The 19,751-nt window shown below is 36.8% G+C and overlaps 1 protein-coding gene across 1 annotated transcript in view; it reads left to right on the top strand.

Annotated features, from left to right (window-relative positions):
* Positions 1–17,636: 17,636 nt before the first annotated feature.
* Positions 17,637–19,751, top strand: part of kuz (zinc-dependent metalloprotease kuz) — a 60,965-nt gene continuing 58,850 nt past the window's right edge. Inside the window, 1 exon segment of the mRNA XM_067122830.1 lies at positions 17,637–17,768. Within this exon segment, the coding sequence (XP_066978931.1) occupies positions 17,637–17,768 (132 nt within the window).

The raw sequence follows: 19,751 nt of genomic DNA on the forward strand, positions 1-19,751 counted from the left end.
ATCTCTCTCTCTCTCTCTCTCTCTCTCTCTCTCTCTCTCTCTCTCTCTCTCTCTCTCTCTCTCTCTCTCACATATGTATATATATAATATATATGTGTGTGTGTGAGGTTATGTATGTTTGTATATACACATACAACCCCCCCCCCAAACTGTATACATTCTGGAACCATTTAGTAACTCGCCTTTCTTTCTGCCTCTTCAGCCTATAATTACGGTTCCTCCATCTGCAAAGGACTATTTTTACCACTTTTTTGCCCAATAATTTTGAGATGTTCGTGATAAAGGTTCCATATTAGACATGTAGAGTGACGTCAAGGTCATGCTTGACGGCAAAAAGTCGAATCGGAATTTGCCACCGCCGAAATCATTATGTGTCACGAACACTTGAGCTTTATCTCGTTTTTTGGTATTTTATGAACATTTTATATTTTTTATTTTTCGAAAATATATATATAAGCATCCTACTTTCTTAAAATATCAATTTCTGAAGAATTTAAGTATAGTTTTAAATGTTTTTAATGCATGGAAGATTTTAAAAAAAATGTACGATTTTATCATTTTTCATGTGCTTCGATATCGTAGGAGGATCTTTATAAGAGTTGAAAGTTTATTGTGGCATCTTAGTTTTAATTGCTTTAGGATCGCGTAAGCCTTTAACCTCACATAAATGAACGCCTGCCAGTGTTTCTTGGAAAGTGGTATGTCGTCCTTTGTTATGTGGACAAACTTTTGTGCGGGGGACGTCATTGCAGATTGTTGTCATTGCAGATTGTTGTTCTGTATATATATATATATATATTATATATATATATATATATATATATATATATATATTATATATATATATATATATATAAGTATACATATATATATATAATATATATATATATATATTATATATATATTATATATATATATATATATATATATATATATATATATATATATATATATATATATATATATATATATATATATATATATATATATATATATATATATATATAATCTGTGTGTGTGCGTGTCAGTCAGGGGAATGAAGAAAGGAGAATCAACAGGCTGTGCATGTTAGATGAATTTTACAACGCGACAGCTTCCTCCGAATGTTCAGTGTTAATCCGAGGGATCTGTAGTCGTAGGGGATCTTCCACTATATTTTCATTTGTACTTTTCCTTTTTTTATTTATTTATTTTTAGCTTTGTTGGAAAGCTTTCTCATCAGAGTCTGGCCTAATGTATAATCGTCCGTCTGGTGTAAAGTTTTCTCTTTGTCAGTTTCCTCATCAGCAGTACTGGATGAACTTTTACGAAAATTGACGCAAATCATATTCAAACCGGGAGACTGGACCCTTTATGGACGGACAATTAACTAGTGAAAATATAGTCGGCTTATTTGAATAATTTCTTAGAACTACTAGGCCAAAAATAACAAAAGTTATGTGGAAGGTTCCTTATATGGAGTAAATTTGAATGTTTAATTTAAACCACGGCCCACAGGCTAGGAGGTGGCCACAGTAGATGTCCAAGTTTCACACAGGAATATTGAGAAAATGCGGTTCAAAATCTTGGCAATAGCAAGAGGGCTACAGTTGTTACCTTAATATGCAAGCATCTTAGTGTTATGTGGAATCAAGTTTGTTAAATGCATTATCCCAGAGGCGGCTCCGGTGTAGCAGTGTTCCTATTTATCTTCATTGTCGTCTCCTTCCATTTTTCTTTTCTTTCCTTTTGCTCGTCTTTTTCATGTTATGAAGGAGTAGGGTGACGATGTCATAATGAAAATAAAACTAACTGTTCTTAAGATCCCCTTTGTTAAATCTTACCAGAATGTTACAGAAATTTTCTTGTAATTTAAATTTTTTTTAAGAAAATCTTGTAATTAACGTAGCGAAATCGGTAAAACTTGTCATTACTTTTCCATGTAAATGCTTTCATAATTTTATTGTATAAGTAGTATTGTTTTTACTATTTACGCATTGTGTTAATTCATAGCTATACATTTTGCTTCTTGGTTTTGAACTTTTCTTCACTTTTAACGGAACATGTTTTTGGTAGTTTGCGTCATCTATACAGGCTTTTTGAAGTCGAGGCATTGATCACAGGAGGTCGTCTTGCCAGGAGAAACACTATACATTAGTTTTTATAGAAGGACCATTTAGCAATCTGAGATAATAAATTACACGAAAAAAGAGAAATGAAGATATTATTAATGTACTGCTCTTCTAGATAATAGCGTACATATTTCTTATGAAGAGGCAGGAATACAGTTAGGCACGATTCTTTGCTGGTTAGGCCTGTTGGTTTTTGAACATCAGCTAAGTGTGTGTATGTTGAGGGTAGCTAATATCCATGTGTAAAACCATAGGTATTAGCCTGAAGGTGGTAGCAATTATTAAATATATAATTGAGATATAGTAGTTGTATTCCTCTTGAAGCCAGTTTGCGTTCTTTACTCTGTAGACGAACGTACTGTGATAATTATATAAATTACGTATTAACCATATAAAAAAACATTAATCATCTCTAGGCGATATTAACAGTAGGTAAAGAATTTAGAAAGAATCAACTACAACATACACTATACACAAGGTGGAATCCACAGCATCGAATTGTGTGGCATTGATGTTCTTGAGGTGGATTACTGTCATTGCCAAAGAACCCGGCTGGGAAGGCCCGTCACAGTGCCACTCTTCTTTTTTCTTTGTATCCGCGAATTATCATGATGGGAAAATGATTGGATTAACCTTGTCTGCGCTTGAAGGCTTACGTCGGGCGTGTTAGCAAATATTATTGCCTTCGCCGCTGCTGCAAGGTTGATGGCGTGAAGAGCCTCCGAAGCGTATCACAGTGCACAAGGCGTGAATTCTTCTCATTATTATCATATAATTGATTTCGTTACGTAATGAAGACTGCGTAGAGTTTGACCAAATTTTTATGAAATATTCTGTGAGTCAAATTCTCTCTCTCTCTCTCTCTCTCTCTCTCTCTCTCTCTCTCTCTCTCTCTCTCTCTCTCTCTCTCTCTCTCTCTCTGGCTTATGTAAGGTGAACGAAAGGGTTAAGCCTCTCTTACCACCTTGAACATTGCGGTCAACTAGAGCTCTCTCTCTCTCTCTCTCTCTCTCTCTCTCTCTCTCTCTCTCTCTCTCTCTCTCTCTCTCTCTGGTAGATATAAAAGTAAAGAGGAGGATAGGAATATCTATGTGTCGGTTAACCTCTTTCTCACTCCAGTTTGCATAAGGTCAACTTAGGTGAGAATCTCTCTCTCTCTCTCTCTCTCTCTCTCTCTCTCTCTCTCTCTCTCTCTCTCTCTCTCTCTCTCTCTCTCTCTCTCCATTTGGTATATGGAAGGAAGGGACAGGAAATTCTTCAGTGTATTAACCAGAGTGTCGTCGTCAGGATTTTGCTTTTGGGAGATTACTGTCACGAAGGTCCAAGGAACTAAAGAGATTACAGAAGGGCAGAAAGGACGGCAGAGTTATATTTTCCCTTGAAGTGGGAAACTGTCAGTCGTTTGTTTTGAATTAATAATTAACCTGGGCTACATTTGTAGTGAGTCTTGGGATTATATATATATATATATATATATATATATATATATATATATATATATATATATATATATATATATATATATATATATATATATATATATATATATATATATATATATATATATATAATATATATAAAATAGATGAGAGAGAGAGAGAGAGAGAGAGAGAGAGAGAGAGAGAGAGAGAGAGAGAGAGAGAGAGAGAGAGAGAACTGCCTGCATTCGTGCGAGCTTGCATTAATCCAATATCCTGGTTAATCCTAGACCGCTGTTCATCAGATCTACCTTAAATGTGATGGCTTTTGTACGTTAAAATTGTTTTATATTCCTTCAGTCATTGTTCGTGAAACCAAGCTTTCTTTGTAATTTTTTTCTGTTATATGCAGCTTGTTTAATAATGCCTTAGGGTAAAGGCAAGAGATCTTGCACATGGATTTTGATGGCCATATTCTCCGGTCATATTTTGTATCAGGTTTTCATTCCCGTCCCCCTTCCCGGCTTCAGAAGGTGCTACCCTTGTGTTTCCAACATCTCGTAAAATTACTACCACAGTTAATTAACAACCATGTTCACAATTCGTTGTTCATTGCAGCAAAGAAAAGGGGGTTTTAACGGAACATGCGTAATGCTCTCCCTTGTCTTGGAAGCGCACCCTGGTTCTCATGTTAGTGAGACGTATATCATGACCACTGTATGGCGACAGGAATGTTTCAAACTTCAGAAAGAGTAAATTATGTATATAAGTTAGTATTAAGTACCTTGCTGGTATGTTTTACCTCCTTTTAGTCTGTTAAGGACAAGTCTCTTTCTCTTTCTTTGCTAATTGAAGGTTATTCCCAGAATATGAGATGCGGTTGGATGATGCCTGTTCATTAATTAGTAATTTTTACATATGTTCAAAGATGGCGTCCAGTACCACAAGGTGGTTGAATGCAGTTTCGGTTCATAATGTGCAGGGTTCTCTACTGTAGGTCTCCGGGTGCCTGTAAACTGTTAGAAAGGCCGATGCTCTCTCTCTCTCTCTCTCTCTCTCTCTCTCTCTCTCTGTTAAGATATGAAAGCAGTTAAGATGTTCTACGGTATTGTTTTTTTTTAATTTCTCATTGCTATTTAAGTACGAAGTTACGTCTTCAAGGCATGTGGAGTTTTTTGTTAACATCTTGAGACTTTAAGGGCCGTTGGATTTTGTAATATCCACCTAGTTTTTATGGAACATTTGTTTTTGTAGAATTGACTTTCAAACTCTAATAATTATCCCATTTCGTAAGGTGCAAGGTAATATTTTTAAATTGAATTTTATAAGTGATTGTTGGTAATCAGTGCTAAGCTCATTAAGGGATAATTACTAGGTTAGATGATCATGAGGATTAATTTCGTAAAGAGTAATTAATATTTTATGATCAGAGCAATTATCAAAAATGGTTAAATCATTAACCAGGATTAATGTCATTAGTTGAGCCCTCAATTTTTTTTTCGAATTTATTATTGTGCATTTAGCCGCTTTTATTGTCTTCGTCCCCCTTTTCTCTTGATAAATACCGTCTATGTTCCCTGCTCATCTCTTTATTATTCCAGTTGTTCCCAAGTGCATTCATTTTTAAAAAGGTGGGGTGGGGGACATTAACTTCGGTAGCTATGGAAAACAATAATTCCGTAACTGAGTTTGGAATAATGTGTGGAATCGCATGGCATTCATTCTAGCTTAGTTTTGAACATGTTAATTAGCAATAGTTGAATTTCAACGCGCTCTCGAAGACCCGAAGTGATTGTAAAATACACCAGTATGATAACCAACAGTCATGAAGTTATATATCTCAGAGAGAGAGAGAGAGAGAGAGAGAGAGAGAGAGAGAGAGAGAGAGAGACCTGGTTACATACTGTTGTTTGTGTTACCTGGCCTGACCCAACCTAATTAATTGAACCTAAGCATCCTTACCTCGAAAATCTCAGGTACATGAACGGGAACTTTGCCCCCCTTAAAAGAAAGAAAGAAAAAAAACATGCCTTAGTAACCAAGCTACCTCACAAGAGTCCATTCAGCTTCTTGTTGAATTTGCTCTGAATTATTTACATACTACTACTGCTTAGTACTACGTCAGCATCTTTGGTTTCATTAGAATATAAAAATCCACGTTGTAAGGTCTACATTTTACCTCTTTCAACGCTTTTAGTAATTTTGTTCTTCGAATTTTGTAATTTTCATTTTTATTGAACTTGTTTTGTTTTCCCCTGTTTGGAGATTTTCTTTTTGTGTCAGTGTTTTATTTTTCATATCGTTAGTGTGCAATTTTGTTGTTGTTAAAAATACTTACATTTTCCCTCTCAGAAGATTTAATGTTGCCCAGGACATTACTTCTCTTTGTCTCGTGTATGTGGTCGTGTTTTTATAAGACTTCAATCGCCTGACGATTATTTCGGGAGCTTGCTCAGCTCCTCCGGTATTCATGTCTGGCGGGCGTCAAACGCTTCTTGAATCGGTTGAGTCGGTGGCTGATTTCATCGCTGGTTTTCTAATTATCAATGTTTTCTCTCTCTCTCTCTCTCTCTCTCTCTCTCTCTCTCTCTCTCTCTCTCTCTCTCTCTCTCTCTCTCTCTCTATATATATATATATATATATATATATATATATATATATATATATATATATATATATATATAATAACCTATATACTTTATACTGTTTTCAGCATATCTTTTTCATACTTTTTTGGTGAGCTTAGTCTCTCTTTCGCTCTAGAGATAGTATGTTTTTATTCGCCTCTCTCTCTCTCTCTCTCTCTCTCTCTCTCTCTCTCTCTCTCTCTCTCTCTCTCTCTCTCTCTCGGTGGTGGTGTAGCCATGGTCAACTGTCAAAATACAGAAGATTTACAGTATAAAAGTAGTATTTTCAAGAAAATTTTTCTCTCCGTAGTTGGCGTGCTTAAAACCACCTACTGTTACGCGAAGATTCAGTAGAACTCGATTAATACGTACCGTTCTTTGCCTTTCTTTATGATGAAAATCTATGGTTTGCACGTGAATAGCAAACATGCCATTGAATGATTTAGTTTTAAAATATTTGCTTTGGAAGTAGACCGAAATCATTGGTGGACTCGGGAAGAAAGTAGGAAGACTCACAGATTTCATTGTTGAAGACGAATGGTTGATCAGAATGGCTAGCTCTCGTTGTTGCAATTTAGATCAAAGGTTACTCTCGTCTGTCTATGTGTATTTGTTTTTAAAATGCTGTACTTGATTAGTTGATAGTTGTAGGTCTGTTGAAAACAGTATTCATAATGTTAGCTGTTTTTGGTGTTTATTAAAAAGGTTCTGGATTTGCGATTGTTTGTTTCTGACGTGATCGCCAGTAGTAATGTTTTCATATTTTGTTACGGCCGGTATGTCTTAAGGTAAGGTAAATCGGAGGAAAGAAAAATACTTTGTCATATAGTTTATCCTCAGTGGAAATGTCTCCTGGAATAGGCATATACCGGCCAGCTGTAGAGATTTATGACTCCTGTAGGGCCTAAATGTCTTTGAGTGGTTATAAGAAAAGATGTATGCCTATTGTTCATAGCTTTTGAGAATATCATTCAAAAAGAAGGCATCGTGCTTACCCCATATAAAAAAAATGAGAAAAAGCACGTTAAACGAAGAAGAAGAAGATGATGATGATTCGCCATTATAACACTGAATTACTCTTTGCTATATTTAATTGAACAAATACTGACTTGGCGTTGAGCCTCTTTGTAAAATGTGTTGTCTTTAGATTCAAGTCGGAGACTAAACAAAGTCTCTCTCTCTCTCTCTCTCTCTCTCTCTCTCTCTCTCTCTCTCTCTCTCTCTCTCTCTCTCTCTCTCTCTCTCTCTCTCAAATAGAGCAAGACATTTCCCTGACTGTATAAGTATTCTCTTCCATCTCTCTCCCATTGTTGAACCCTTTCCAGCTTTGCAGTAATGCGATGGTGCACATATTGGAATATTTCTTCTTCCCTCAGTGTTTATGTTTGAATTATGGGCCAGTCAACTTTTATCTTATTAATAATAGATGAGAGAGAGAGAGAGAGAGAGAGAGAGAGAGAGAGAGAGAGAGAGAGAGAGAGAGATGTAAACCGCATATCACAAAAGAAGAGTAAACATTCACTGAAGGCAGGAGCGATCGTGTTTCTTATTTCTTCTTGAAATAATTAAGATAAAAGCACCACATTGATTGTCGGTAAAGAAATCTATACATACGTACGCTATAACCAGAGTTGATGAACGAGAACTTAAAACGTCTTTACAATTAAAGCATTTTACTAGAATCGCCTTCCATTTTTAAACTTTTGAATAGATTGTGGTCTAATAGAAGAGAGAGAGAGAGAGAGAGAGAGAGAGAGAGAGAACTCTTTTGGTGCTGCTGCTGCTTCCCCTCTGCTTCTGGGTGACCTTGGGTAGTGGGATAGTAATGTGTGCCGCTCTGCTACGGGATGGATCAATGCTGCCTCCTCCTCCTCCTCCTCCTCCTCCTCCTCCTCCTCCTCCTCCTCTTCCTCCTCCTCTTGCAGTTGCACCTCCTCCACGTTTCGCCTCTTCCTTCCTTCTCTTCCTGCTTCTTGCGTTTCAGTTTTAACATTGTGATTCTGTCGTGTCGTTTTTCATCTGAGGTTGGATCTCGTTTTGGGCCGATCTTTAAGTCATATTCCTTTCTGCCAATTATTTCCTCCTCCCTCATCCTCCCACGCTCACCCACCCATCCACCCACCCATACAGTCTTTGTTTGCCCCGCCCACATCCTCTCCATACATATCCACCATCATCCCCCCCCTTCCCCACCCCATTCTGTCTTCCTGTATGTGCAAGATTTATTTGAAGAGGGGATCCATTTTGTAAACATTTTGATGAATACTGTTACCTCATTACATGAAGCATGTGTTGGATTGGATTGCAGTGCTCTCTCTCTCTCGCTCTCTCTCTCTCTCTCTCTCTCTCTCTCTCTCTCTCTCTCTCTCTCTCTCTCTCTCTCTCGGAAAGCCGGAAAAGATTCCTTGGGCATATAGACTTCTGCAGTAGCGCCAATGGTAGAGGAAACCCCATTGCCGTATGAGTTCTTACTGCGTCTTTTAGTGTATTTGTTACAATTGCGTTATTGTTGCTGCTGCTGTTATCAAGTTTCAGGTGTTGTTTATGAAGTGTTTTCATGAGTGGTAGCCTTTGTCGTTTTCAGTGACGATGCTTAATTAGTCTCTCTCTCTCTCTCTCTCTCTCTCTCTCTCTCTCTCTCTCTCTCTCTCTCTCTCTCTCTCTTTTAAAGGAGTTTTCTTTTGATTTAATTAAATGCCTTTTTGAAGCAGACTGTCCTAGTTGCCCTTTTACAGCCTGTAGAAGCAGGCGCAGTTGTTACAATGTTGACATTCCCAAATCATTCAAGCCTAGTTGTTTATGACGAATCACATAATAATAACTATAAGAATGTCGTATTCGGTGCATCGTTCATTACAATTCATACAAGGTAACTTCCGCATTGCATATTTCAGTTCGAATTTGTTTTTGTTATTGTTTTCAGACTTTGAATTGAATTCAATCGATGTTCCCAAAGGGTAAACAAGCCAGCGAATAATAAAGTTTCCATTTCCGTTGACGTAATTGTTTACGTATTTGCAACTTATCGTCAAGAGAAATGCTTTTGTGCGTCAGGGTACCGTAATGTTATTGATTAGGAATACGTCTCTGTTGCAGCGGCTTCCTGCTTTGACTTGGTTTAGGTTGCATATCAGAGCCACTGTGTCAGTTGTCAAACGTGTTTGGACCTCTGCATTGTAAAGCGTGTTTGTACTTGGGGAAAATTGCCAGAGTGATTTGAATACCGTTTCATTTTTACCTGTTTTTCAGATGTACTATGTTTTAGGTATTGTAGAGAAATTTTAATTTCCCCTGAATTATTTTGGATGTTTGTGAGCTGCGGGGGACATTTCTGTCGCTTGTTAATGATTAGATAAAATGTTATAAATTTCTCCTCTTATTAGCTTTCGTTACTTTTTATTAAAATTAATATATATCTATCTGTATATATGTGTGTATGTATGTATGTATGTATGTATGTATGTATATGTGTATGTACTGTATGTATGTAATTCTCATCTTCGCCTTCAACGTCACGGGACGCAAATGGCCTCTGTGAAATTTCAACATCCATGTATTTCCTGCACCTTGTCTTCTACAGATCTCCACTCATCTCAGTCTATTTTCTCACAGGCTAGTTCTCATCGAAGCAGGTCTGGGTCTACCAACTCTTCTGGTGCCCACAGGAGCCCAGTTGGCACTATCGCATATTATTTTTCCGGGGTTGCGCTAAGAGTATATCCAAGCCTTGGAGGAAGTATAGTATTTTCCTCCAAGTATCCAAGCCATCTTCGTCTCCCTTGCATTATTATATCATCCACATAATTATGGAACTTCCTCAGTTTCCCTTACGTATCATTTCTCACTACCCTCCCATCTGTCTTTTAATATTACTGAATTTTTATTTACAAATCGATAAAATTTCGTAGATGTTGTTTGATTGTCTTAGCATCTTTCTTGTATACATATCGTTATGTATGTATTAAAATAAAGATCATGCTTATGTATGTTATTTCAGTATATACATACATACATACATACATACATACATACATACATACATACATACATACATACATACATACTTCAGTACCCCACTCACGCGCAGAGAAGCAATGGAATGTATACGAACTTAGCGTGCCTTCTCTCTAGTATCAGCGTGGGCTCGTTGCTTGCACAAAGGTTTCTGTACCCTCAGGGCTGGACCAGCTTGTTAAGCCTTGCTTACGGACGTTTCACATGCTTCTGCAGATTACGTATTGAAGACCCTGGACGCAAAACTCTGGTGTTTCTACTGCGTTCCAACCCCTTGTTCTTTTCATAATAAATGGACCGACGGGATGCTGAATGTGCCTCTTGTGTGCTGTGCAAACAGATGGATCTGTAGTAACTGCACTCGTAAACCCACTGTGCGTTTGTGTTAGAACAACGGTTATTATTTTAGTTTTTAACCATCTCTGTACGTAGTCTCACAGGCTTGTGCGCTTTTTTTTTTTTGTTTTTTTGTATTCAGTAAAATGTTTTCTTGTTTAATTCCAATTTAGTGATTATTTGTCTTCTGTATGTAAAGGAAATTTTAAAATATATATACACACACACACACACACATATATATATATATATATATATATATATATATATATATATATATATATATATATATATATATATATATATATATATATAGAGAGAGAGAGAGAGAGAGAGAGAGAGAGAGAGAGAGAGAGAGAGAGAATTAACACACAATCATGTGTGGAACAGAAATAAATTTCTGACTCACATCAGGAGCGAACCCAGGGCTCTCAGTTGAAAGACTAAGACCGCTGCCAACTAAGCCACATAAGTCATAAAAAAAGTTGGAACCTAAGTACCACTGTACCTAAGGCTTTACCTGGGCAGGCTAACTGCCTCGCATACCAACGTGTTTTCCCCAGCTTCCCGATTCAGCAGTGACCCAACTGACAGGATTTCATTCGAATTATCCCTTCTGAGTGAATATGATAGAAATCATCAACACACAATCACGTGTGGAATAGAAATAAATTTCTGACTTGCATCAGAATCGAACCCACACGTGATTGTGTGTTGATGATTTCTATCATATTCACTCAGAAAGGATAATTTGAATGAAATGCTGTCAATCGTGCAGATGTGAAACCAGTCAATAGGCGATCAGTAGATATTAAATGAGGTTTTCCTTTCCCTTTAACACTTTTTTTCATTCAAGTGCTAGTGCCAAGTGTTACCATACTTCTTTGCAACTTATTATTTTTAGTTAGTATTGTGAGATAAAGTTGCTGACTTTTTCCCTTGAGCTCCATACCCCCTTAAAGGGGTGGGCCAGGTGTTATCCATAATATTGTTAGTATTGTGAAATAAGGTTGCTAGATTTCCCATTGAATACCATGTCCTTATAAAGGAGTTGGTCCAGAAGTTCTTCCCCTACTGTTTTCAACCAGCATTGTGAGTTGAGGTAGCTTTCCCCATTGAACTCTCAGTCCTTTTAATGAGGTTTGTCCAGAGAGTCCTGCCATTCTTATTTTCAGCTAGTTTTAGGAAAGGTTGCTAGCTTTCAGTGAAGTGCTACTGGTATATATTTGTTTTAATACTGTGAGATAAAATTGCATTCTTTCCTCCTTAAACTCCTTGTCTCTTTAAGGTGGGGTATACTTAGTGCCTTTATCCTTTAAAAGGGTTGGTCAGAAAGTACCACCTTTACTCTTAGCTAGTATTGTCAGATAAGGATTCAAGCTTCTCCCTTAAAACACCTTGTTCCACATCGAAGTTACCATTCTGTTTTAGCTAGTATTATGAGCTAGCGTTGTCATAATTCACCTTAAGCGCTTCCTTTATTTTTCCCATGAATGGGTAGGTTCCAGAAGGTGCAACCCTTTCGATTTTCAACTGTTATGAAATTGAGGCTCCTGGTTTCCCCATAAATTCCCTGCCTCTGTAAAGAAATGGGCCCAGAAAGTATACCACCCTTAAGATTTTCCAGCCAATATGTTGAAAGGAGGCTGTTAGCTTTCCCTTTGAATTTCTTATTCTTAAATGAGTGTATTCAGAAAGTGATACCCTTTGTATTATCAGCCAGCATTATGATATTAGATTGCTAGTTTTCTCCTTAAACTCCTTAACCCTGTGTGAATGCATAAGGTACTAGCTACCCTTATAGCTTTTAGCTATTAGTTTGCCCTATACACTTTATCCCCTGCAAGGGATGGTTAGAGGTATTCCCCCTCCTAATTGTAGCTAGTATAATGAAGTGAGGTCGGTAGCTTTATACTATTCTATTTTACTCATTGGCAGCGATCTATCATTCAGCTAACTATCAGGTACCTTGTACATTGTAGTCAGTGATTGCAAATGGAACATACCACATACACTATATATATGTGTGTATATTATATATATATATATATATATATATATATATATATATATATATATATATATATATATATATATATATATTGTGTGTGTGTATGTATGTATGCATGTATATGTGTGTGCAAATGTTAAAACCTTGATTACGAAAATATATGTGCGTATACTAATCGTGTGTTCAGGATGGATATATATTGGAATTACAAACTCAAAGGTTAATTTGATATTTATTGTGTATTTGTGGGCATACTGGTTAAATGGAAACAACGTGAAATGACATTTTGTGGGTCAGTTTTTAAGTTACTTATTTGTTAAATTCACAAATATGAAATAAGTAGTGAGTCAACATTACCAGTCCCCTTCACCTCATCCACCACCGCGTCCTCCTCCTCCTCCTCCTCCTCCTCCTCCTCCCCCCTATCCCATGGCCAACAGCCGAACAAAGAACGGGGTTGTTTGCATTTTTTGGAATTTATTCCTTTTAGACATAGCTCGTGGAGCTTTTTAAAAGTATTTATATTTTTTGTTGCATTCTGTCGTTTTTTATTTAAATAGGTAAGATTACGTTTTTTGTTTTATATCGCCAAGAATGGCCTTTTTTTAGGTTTTTGCTGAGTCAGTTGAGTTTTTGAAAAGTTATCCCAGAAAACATTATATTTACACAGATTTTCGGGAACCCCATTCATTCTTCCCATCGGGGATAACACTGGTCAGTCACAAGCAGACACACATTACTTGTGCGTGATGGGGCATATAGCCCCATTGTAAGAGGTCAACGTCATAAGTACATGGAGTTATGTAATATAGGTTTGACAGAGAGAGAGAGAGAGAGAGAGAGAGAGAGAGAGAGAGAGAGAGAGAGAGAGTCAGTAATGGGTTAAACAGCCGTGGGAGAGCCGCCATCTGGGTATTGATCTATTGGATACTCCCTCCTTCCCTCCCACCCTGCCGTCCCTTCCGTACCCTCCTTGCCCATCCCGCCCTATGCAAGCCTATCCTGCCCACCAGCGTGCACCCCCCTCATACCTCCGCCCACCGTTGACTTTCCTAGGGTATGGGATGAGGGGGCGATGTGTCCATAGCGAGTACCGTGCCCGCCCGCACCTCTCCTCTGCATAGGAAGGGTTTTGCAAGTAAAGTACGAAATGACCTTGGTGTTTGGGTTGAGTTGTGCGTTATTTGCACGGGAATCCGTCATGTACTCCTCATTTTGATTTGAGATCGAAAATTGCACTTTGTGTGTGTTTGTGTGTGTGTGTGTGAGAGAGAGAGAGAGTGAGAGAGAGAGAGAGAGAGAGAGAGAGAGAGAGAGAGAGTGAGAGAGAGTGAGTCCATTACGCTTCGTATATTACACTGATTGATGTAGCACGAATGGAGTGATTGATTTAGCACTGGTTTTGTTTTGTTTACCCTGGATAAGTTGTTTTTGTTTTTCCTCTGCGCCCGATAATTCACTTGTTGCTGAGGCATGTCGGCCTGTGTTCGATTGAAAGGATTATTTTCTCGTTATTGCTTGCGCTCAGAGAGATGGCGTAGTAAATGCTTGCTAAAAAGAAATAAGTAGATAACTAAGTGAAAATGTATATAATATGAAAAATAGACTATACATATGCTGTACGTCGATGATTTTAAGTAACACACACTCGTTAAGTGTCCTTCCTGCCATTATTTTTATGTCATAATAATATTAATATTAATATTAATACCAGTATTATTGTAGTGGTACCATTAAAATTACGGCGCTATTTAAGTAGTGTAGCAGTGACATCTTATTTATAAATCATCAGTCACGTGATATTTTATGCTTTTTCTCGTTTTAAGATTTGTGGGACCTAAACTTGGATTCTATTTCTCGTAGTCTGTGTGTGTAAAGAAAATGCTTTACACTTTGTGCTTTATATAGTGCAGGAGTATTAATGATGTTATTCATAAGTAACGTGCTTGTTCATGGAACAGGTAAAACAGAAATCATTTTGCAAAACTAAGGGCATAAATAGATTTCGTAAAGTGCAGATGAAATTTACCACTAAACATATACGTAAATTCCTTGACAACAATGAAAAATTTATTTTTGTTCTCTGGATAATTTGAGAGAAAAATAAGTGTTATCCTCTTTTATCTCTTGATAAACAAGTGTGTTAACGGCGTAGCCTAAGTACTGATGCCATCTTTATTTCGTTGTGACGCCAGTCAATAGAAAAACAGGGGTTATGACCGATATAGACGGAATTATGTAGTTTAGTACGAGGGTAGAAGGTTAATAAGTAGTCACCGCTGCCAAGGCGTGATATTTGTGTAAGTTATCTTGGAGCGTGTTCTTTTCAGCCACAGGAACGTACTTTTGTATGTGACTTAAGAACTACAGTGTATGAGTGTGAAGTACAAAAAGTAAATTTAAGTCACCTGGATGTTGTATTTTAAAACAGAACAGAACTTTTGAAAATTTAACAGAATTACAGGTGGTCCTATTATCGTATGATTCAGGAAGAAAACAGGCAAAGTGGATATACCAAAGAACTATGAAACCGACTGGAATGTAACATTGCACATTTATATTGAATGATTAGTTAAATAACAAATAAAATAGAATACAAGACATGGTTACAGTTGAAGTATTTATTGATGCAAATATCAGGAGCGAATGCTTATGCAAAAGGTGAAAGCTGAGAGTAAATGTGAGCGAGAGTAAGGTTATAAGGTTAAATGGAAGCCAGGAAGATGGAGCAGTGAATCTTGATGCGAAGTTCGTTTGTATAAGTATTTGGGTGTAAATATAATGGATGATACTAGGTGTAGGGAAGAGTTGAGTGACAGAATAAGTTAAGGATGGAGGGTAGCTGGGTGTGTGCGCGAAAGGTTGGGAAGATATTGAATTGTGTATGGAGGGAATATATGAAAGGATTGTTGTGCCAACTCACCTTTATGGAAGTGAAATGCAAATGAAAGAAAAAGGTAGAAGCTTTCCAGAGGAATTGTTTGCTTATTTCATGAAGCATAATGATTAATATGGTGAGAAATGTGGCGATGCATAGGAGTCAAAAGGTTAACTTAGCTGAAAAGATGGAACAGAGCGTTTTGAATAGGTTAGTCGTGTGGAAAAATTGACGATGGTAGGTAGGTGAAAATGTTTGTATAATTCAGAAGAGTTACGTAGGGCGAAGGAGAGAGAAAGACCTAGAAAGGGTTGTATAGATTATGTGAAGTTTATATTGAAAACGACGAGCTGTAGTATCCAGGTAGCGTGAGAATGTGTGCAAGATAGGAGTAAATGGTGTTGTGTGTAAAGGACTTGAATGCACTGCTTTTGAGCCTTTTCTGTAGGTGTGTGAAGCGTCTAATTTGTTAAGGAGGTTTCACTGTACGAGGAGTTCATCCAAGATTTAACAGTAAATGCATAATTGTAGCTGTGACTGTTTCTTTTTTTTCCCCTGAGTCTCGACCGTTAGGGAACGAGTTCTTGGTAAAAAAAAATTATATACATATGCACGTACACACATACAATACCGTACATACTTAGTTTAAAATGTCTGGCGTTGTCTTGCCCGACCCGAAAGCCGAGACAATAAGCAGGAGGGTAACAAAAGTGGAACTTGCCGACGAAGCAAGCGCTTGATGGTTACATGCGCAGGATATAAGCACATAAAATATATGCAGTTACGGCATAGCTTCACGTAGCGATGACGAAGGCACGAAGCTTTTATTAATTCAAGACCCGGTAGCAGTATTGGCCTTTAGATAACACAAATCGATACAGGGATACTTTTACTCTTCTTGAAATGTCATCGGACTTTCCGAGGAGTATTTGTGAAAGACGTAAAAGCCAACCAGGGCTAATTTTAAACCCCAACGGAATATGAATGGTTTTTCACGTGCGTTGTTCTTATTTTTTTAAATAACACTTTTAGGTATGAGTCTGTAATGTATAATATATATATATATATATATATATATATATATATATATATATATATATATATATATATATATATATATATATATATATATATATATATATATATATATATATATATATATATATATATATATATATATATATATATATATATATATGTATGTATGCATGTGTGAGGATGGGATGATTTCCTTGTAAATGAAGCATAGTTACAAAAAAGCTGAGGGATGTATTTGACCAGCACCAGCCTATTAATGTCACGATAAAAATATGTTTCCTTCAAATTTTGGGAAGGATTTTCGTAGGCTATATGAATGGATATTTAGTCACGTAGGCCTTAGCCTTTCTGTGATGGTATGTTATTCTTTCTTTTCTCGATTCTTTTTATATCTCTATTAAAATTCATATCAATATATTCATTATTATATGCAACCCCAATACCTGACTTTTTAAATCAATACAGATTCCATCACAATCTGTGATATGTACAATTTATCCTTTGGTCACAGCTGTGGATATAAATTAAAATGTTAGAATTTGATAGTAACGTCATTTTATAAACGTAAATTCTCTCTCTCTCTCTCTCTCTCTCTCTCTCTCTCTCTCTCTCTCTCTCTCTCATCCTTTGCTTTTTAGTGAACTTGATGCATCTGTATGGAATATATATATATATATATATATATATATATATATATATATATATATATATATATATATATATATATATATATATATGTATATATACTGTGTATATATATATATATGTATATATACTGTATATATATATGTATGTGTATAAATATATATATATATATATATATATATATATATATATATATATATATATATATATATATATATATATATATATATATATATATATACATACATACATACATACATGTTATAAATGTGTATAGTGTGTATGTATGTGTGTATATATATATATATTATATATATATATTGTGTATGTGTTTATATACATATTGTACAAATTTATGCTCTGTATACTTATTGTTGTCTTTCTTTTGTTGCAGGTACGTACTCCTTTGCCGGAGGATGAGAGCTAACCACCGGTGAGAATAATTCCTGGCAATTATAACTTAGGCTTCAACATAGAGCAGATAAGTCTCTTTCTCGAAGTGTTATTTTCTGTGTCAATTTTTATTTTCAAAAAGTATTTTTTCCCAGTGCCGTATTGATGCTGGATGCCGCCGTGGCATCACATGTCAACTTTGGAAAAGGGAACCAAATAGGGAAGAGAAAGCAAGATAACGGAGAAACAGAGGGAGCTCTGGATATGGGTGGCTTTCGAGAGGGAGTGGGGAGTTGGGTAGTGGGATAGTCCATGTTTTCTTCCAGGGTGCTGTGTATAGAATGACAATTTTTTTTTATTTTTTTTTTTTTTTTTTTTTTTTTTTTTTTGGTGCTTGGTAATCAAGACCTCAACGATCTTGAAAGGTGAGGTTAAGTGAATTTTAATTTTTAGAACATAAGTAGACACTACAGGAATAAGCAATCGTTTGTATCTGTCTTGTATGCAGAATACGTATAAATATTGTACATTTCATTAGGAGGATTTTTGGCTCTTTACTTCAAACTGAAACTTTCGGCCTTTGCAAGACCAGTGTCATTTGCCCTTGGACTGAATATTGTGAGCCCTTTCCTAGGCCCGAAGAATGCAAGGAAAGGAAAGCAAGGAAAAGAGGTGTGGCTAAACTACGAAAGACGGAACAGACCTATTCCTTTCGGGAGCAAAGGTTATGATAATCAAGAAAGGCCGAAATGGAGGAGAATTGTAAACTTTGGCACCGGAAAGAAAGAAATTCAGTGAACCTTGGCGTATAAATGGGTCCCTTCGAAATTACTACTTCTCTTGATCTTTTCGTGGTGGAAAGGTCGTCATTATTGGTGACGTCATGGACAATCGGTGATCCATTGATTTATGACGTAATGGAAATGGACTCTCTCTCTCTCTCTCTCTCTCTCTCTCTCTCTCTCTCTCTCTCTCTCTCTCTCTCTCTCTCTCTCTCTCCATTAAACTGTATGCCCATCCTTGTTTACTGCCTTCTTGTTCATGGTTGTTCATGTAAAGGAATGCTATATATATATATATATATATATATATATATATATATATATATATATATATATATATATATATATATATATATATATATATGATGATGATGATCCGTCCTACGATTTGTCTTCATGTGCACGTGTGAAAGGTAGTTAATGATGCTGATGTTCATTATTATTGATTACTCAGTACAGAGTGATTTACGTGAAAAGATTTTTACACGCAGTAAATTATTGCCTATAGGTGAGGGTTCTATTTTGCGACAGAAATAGCGGAAACTAAAGTAGCAAATATGGATTTTCAGTACCAACGACAATAAAAAACAGTAACCCGCGCTCATGAAACTCCCCTCTTCCGTTTCATATTTTACAGTCTTTGTATATTTATTCCCTCGAGAACACAAAAATGAACGCGCAGATATATTAGAGGAAATGGGAAGGTTTAGCTGTGTTCGAATGTAATTAATGTGGAGGCGATTGCTTGTCCATCTGTTTCTTCCGTAATGGGGCCATAATCCGTTTCTTTGGAGTAAATGACAAATTGAAGTTTGCGTTGTTTCACCTGAGCTGGAGAGAGAGAGAGAGAGAGAGAGAGAGAGAGAGAGAGAGAGAGAGAAATATAAGGGTTTCTAGGGGATACTGGGTAGAGGGTGTAACGCCCATCTGGATCAATAGAGTACACTGCCCTCTCTCTCTCTCTCTCTCTCTCTCTCTCTCTCTCTCTCTCTCTCTCTCTCTCTCTCTCTCTTTTCCGAAGATACTAGTTGCATAAACCATATTAGAGCGTCACCAGTTACGGTAATTGGCCATAACTTACGAACTTGCATTTGCCTGTGTTTGGAGCGTCACGGAATTCCCCTCATCCTGTTGTCTCTTATTCGATGTTTGGTAAATAACAAAGACTCCTGTGTCCCTTTTTGTTGAATATCTCGAGCTTTTATTTTTTACGTCAACCACACGAAATTTCCCGTGGGTGAGGGCGGGGTATGCAAAATTTTGTTGTGTATAGTCCCGTGGAAAAAAAAAAAAATTGGAGGGGGGGGGAGTCAGCTAACATCATTGTTACACTGCTGTAGAGAAGAAACAGGCGCCTGTAGCATAATGTTTACAGTAAATGCGAAAAGAGGAATGACGGAAAGATCAGCATCTTCGGAATCCCCATGAAGCGACGCCAGATATAATGCTGGAAAGGGGAAAAGGAAGACAAAGAAGCGTTTTGAGTCGCATAGCGGTG

This window comes from Macrobrachium rosenbergii, chromosome 21 (assembly GCF_040412425.1).
Source record: "Macrobrachium rosenbergii isolate ZJJX-2024 chromosome 21, ASM4041242v1, whole genome shotgun sequence".
In the NCBI taxonomy this organism is placed as follows: domain Eukaryota; kingdom Metazoa; phylum Arthropoda; class Malacostraca; order Decapoda; family Palaemonidae; genus Macrobrachium; species Macrobrachium rosenbergii.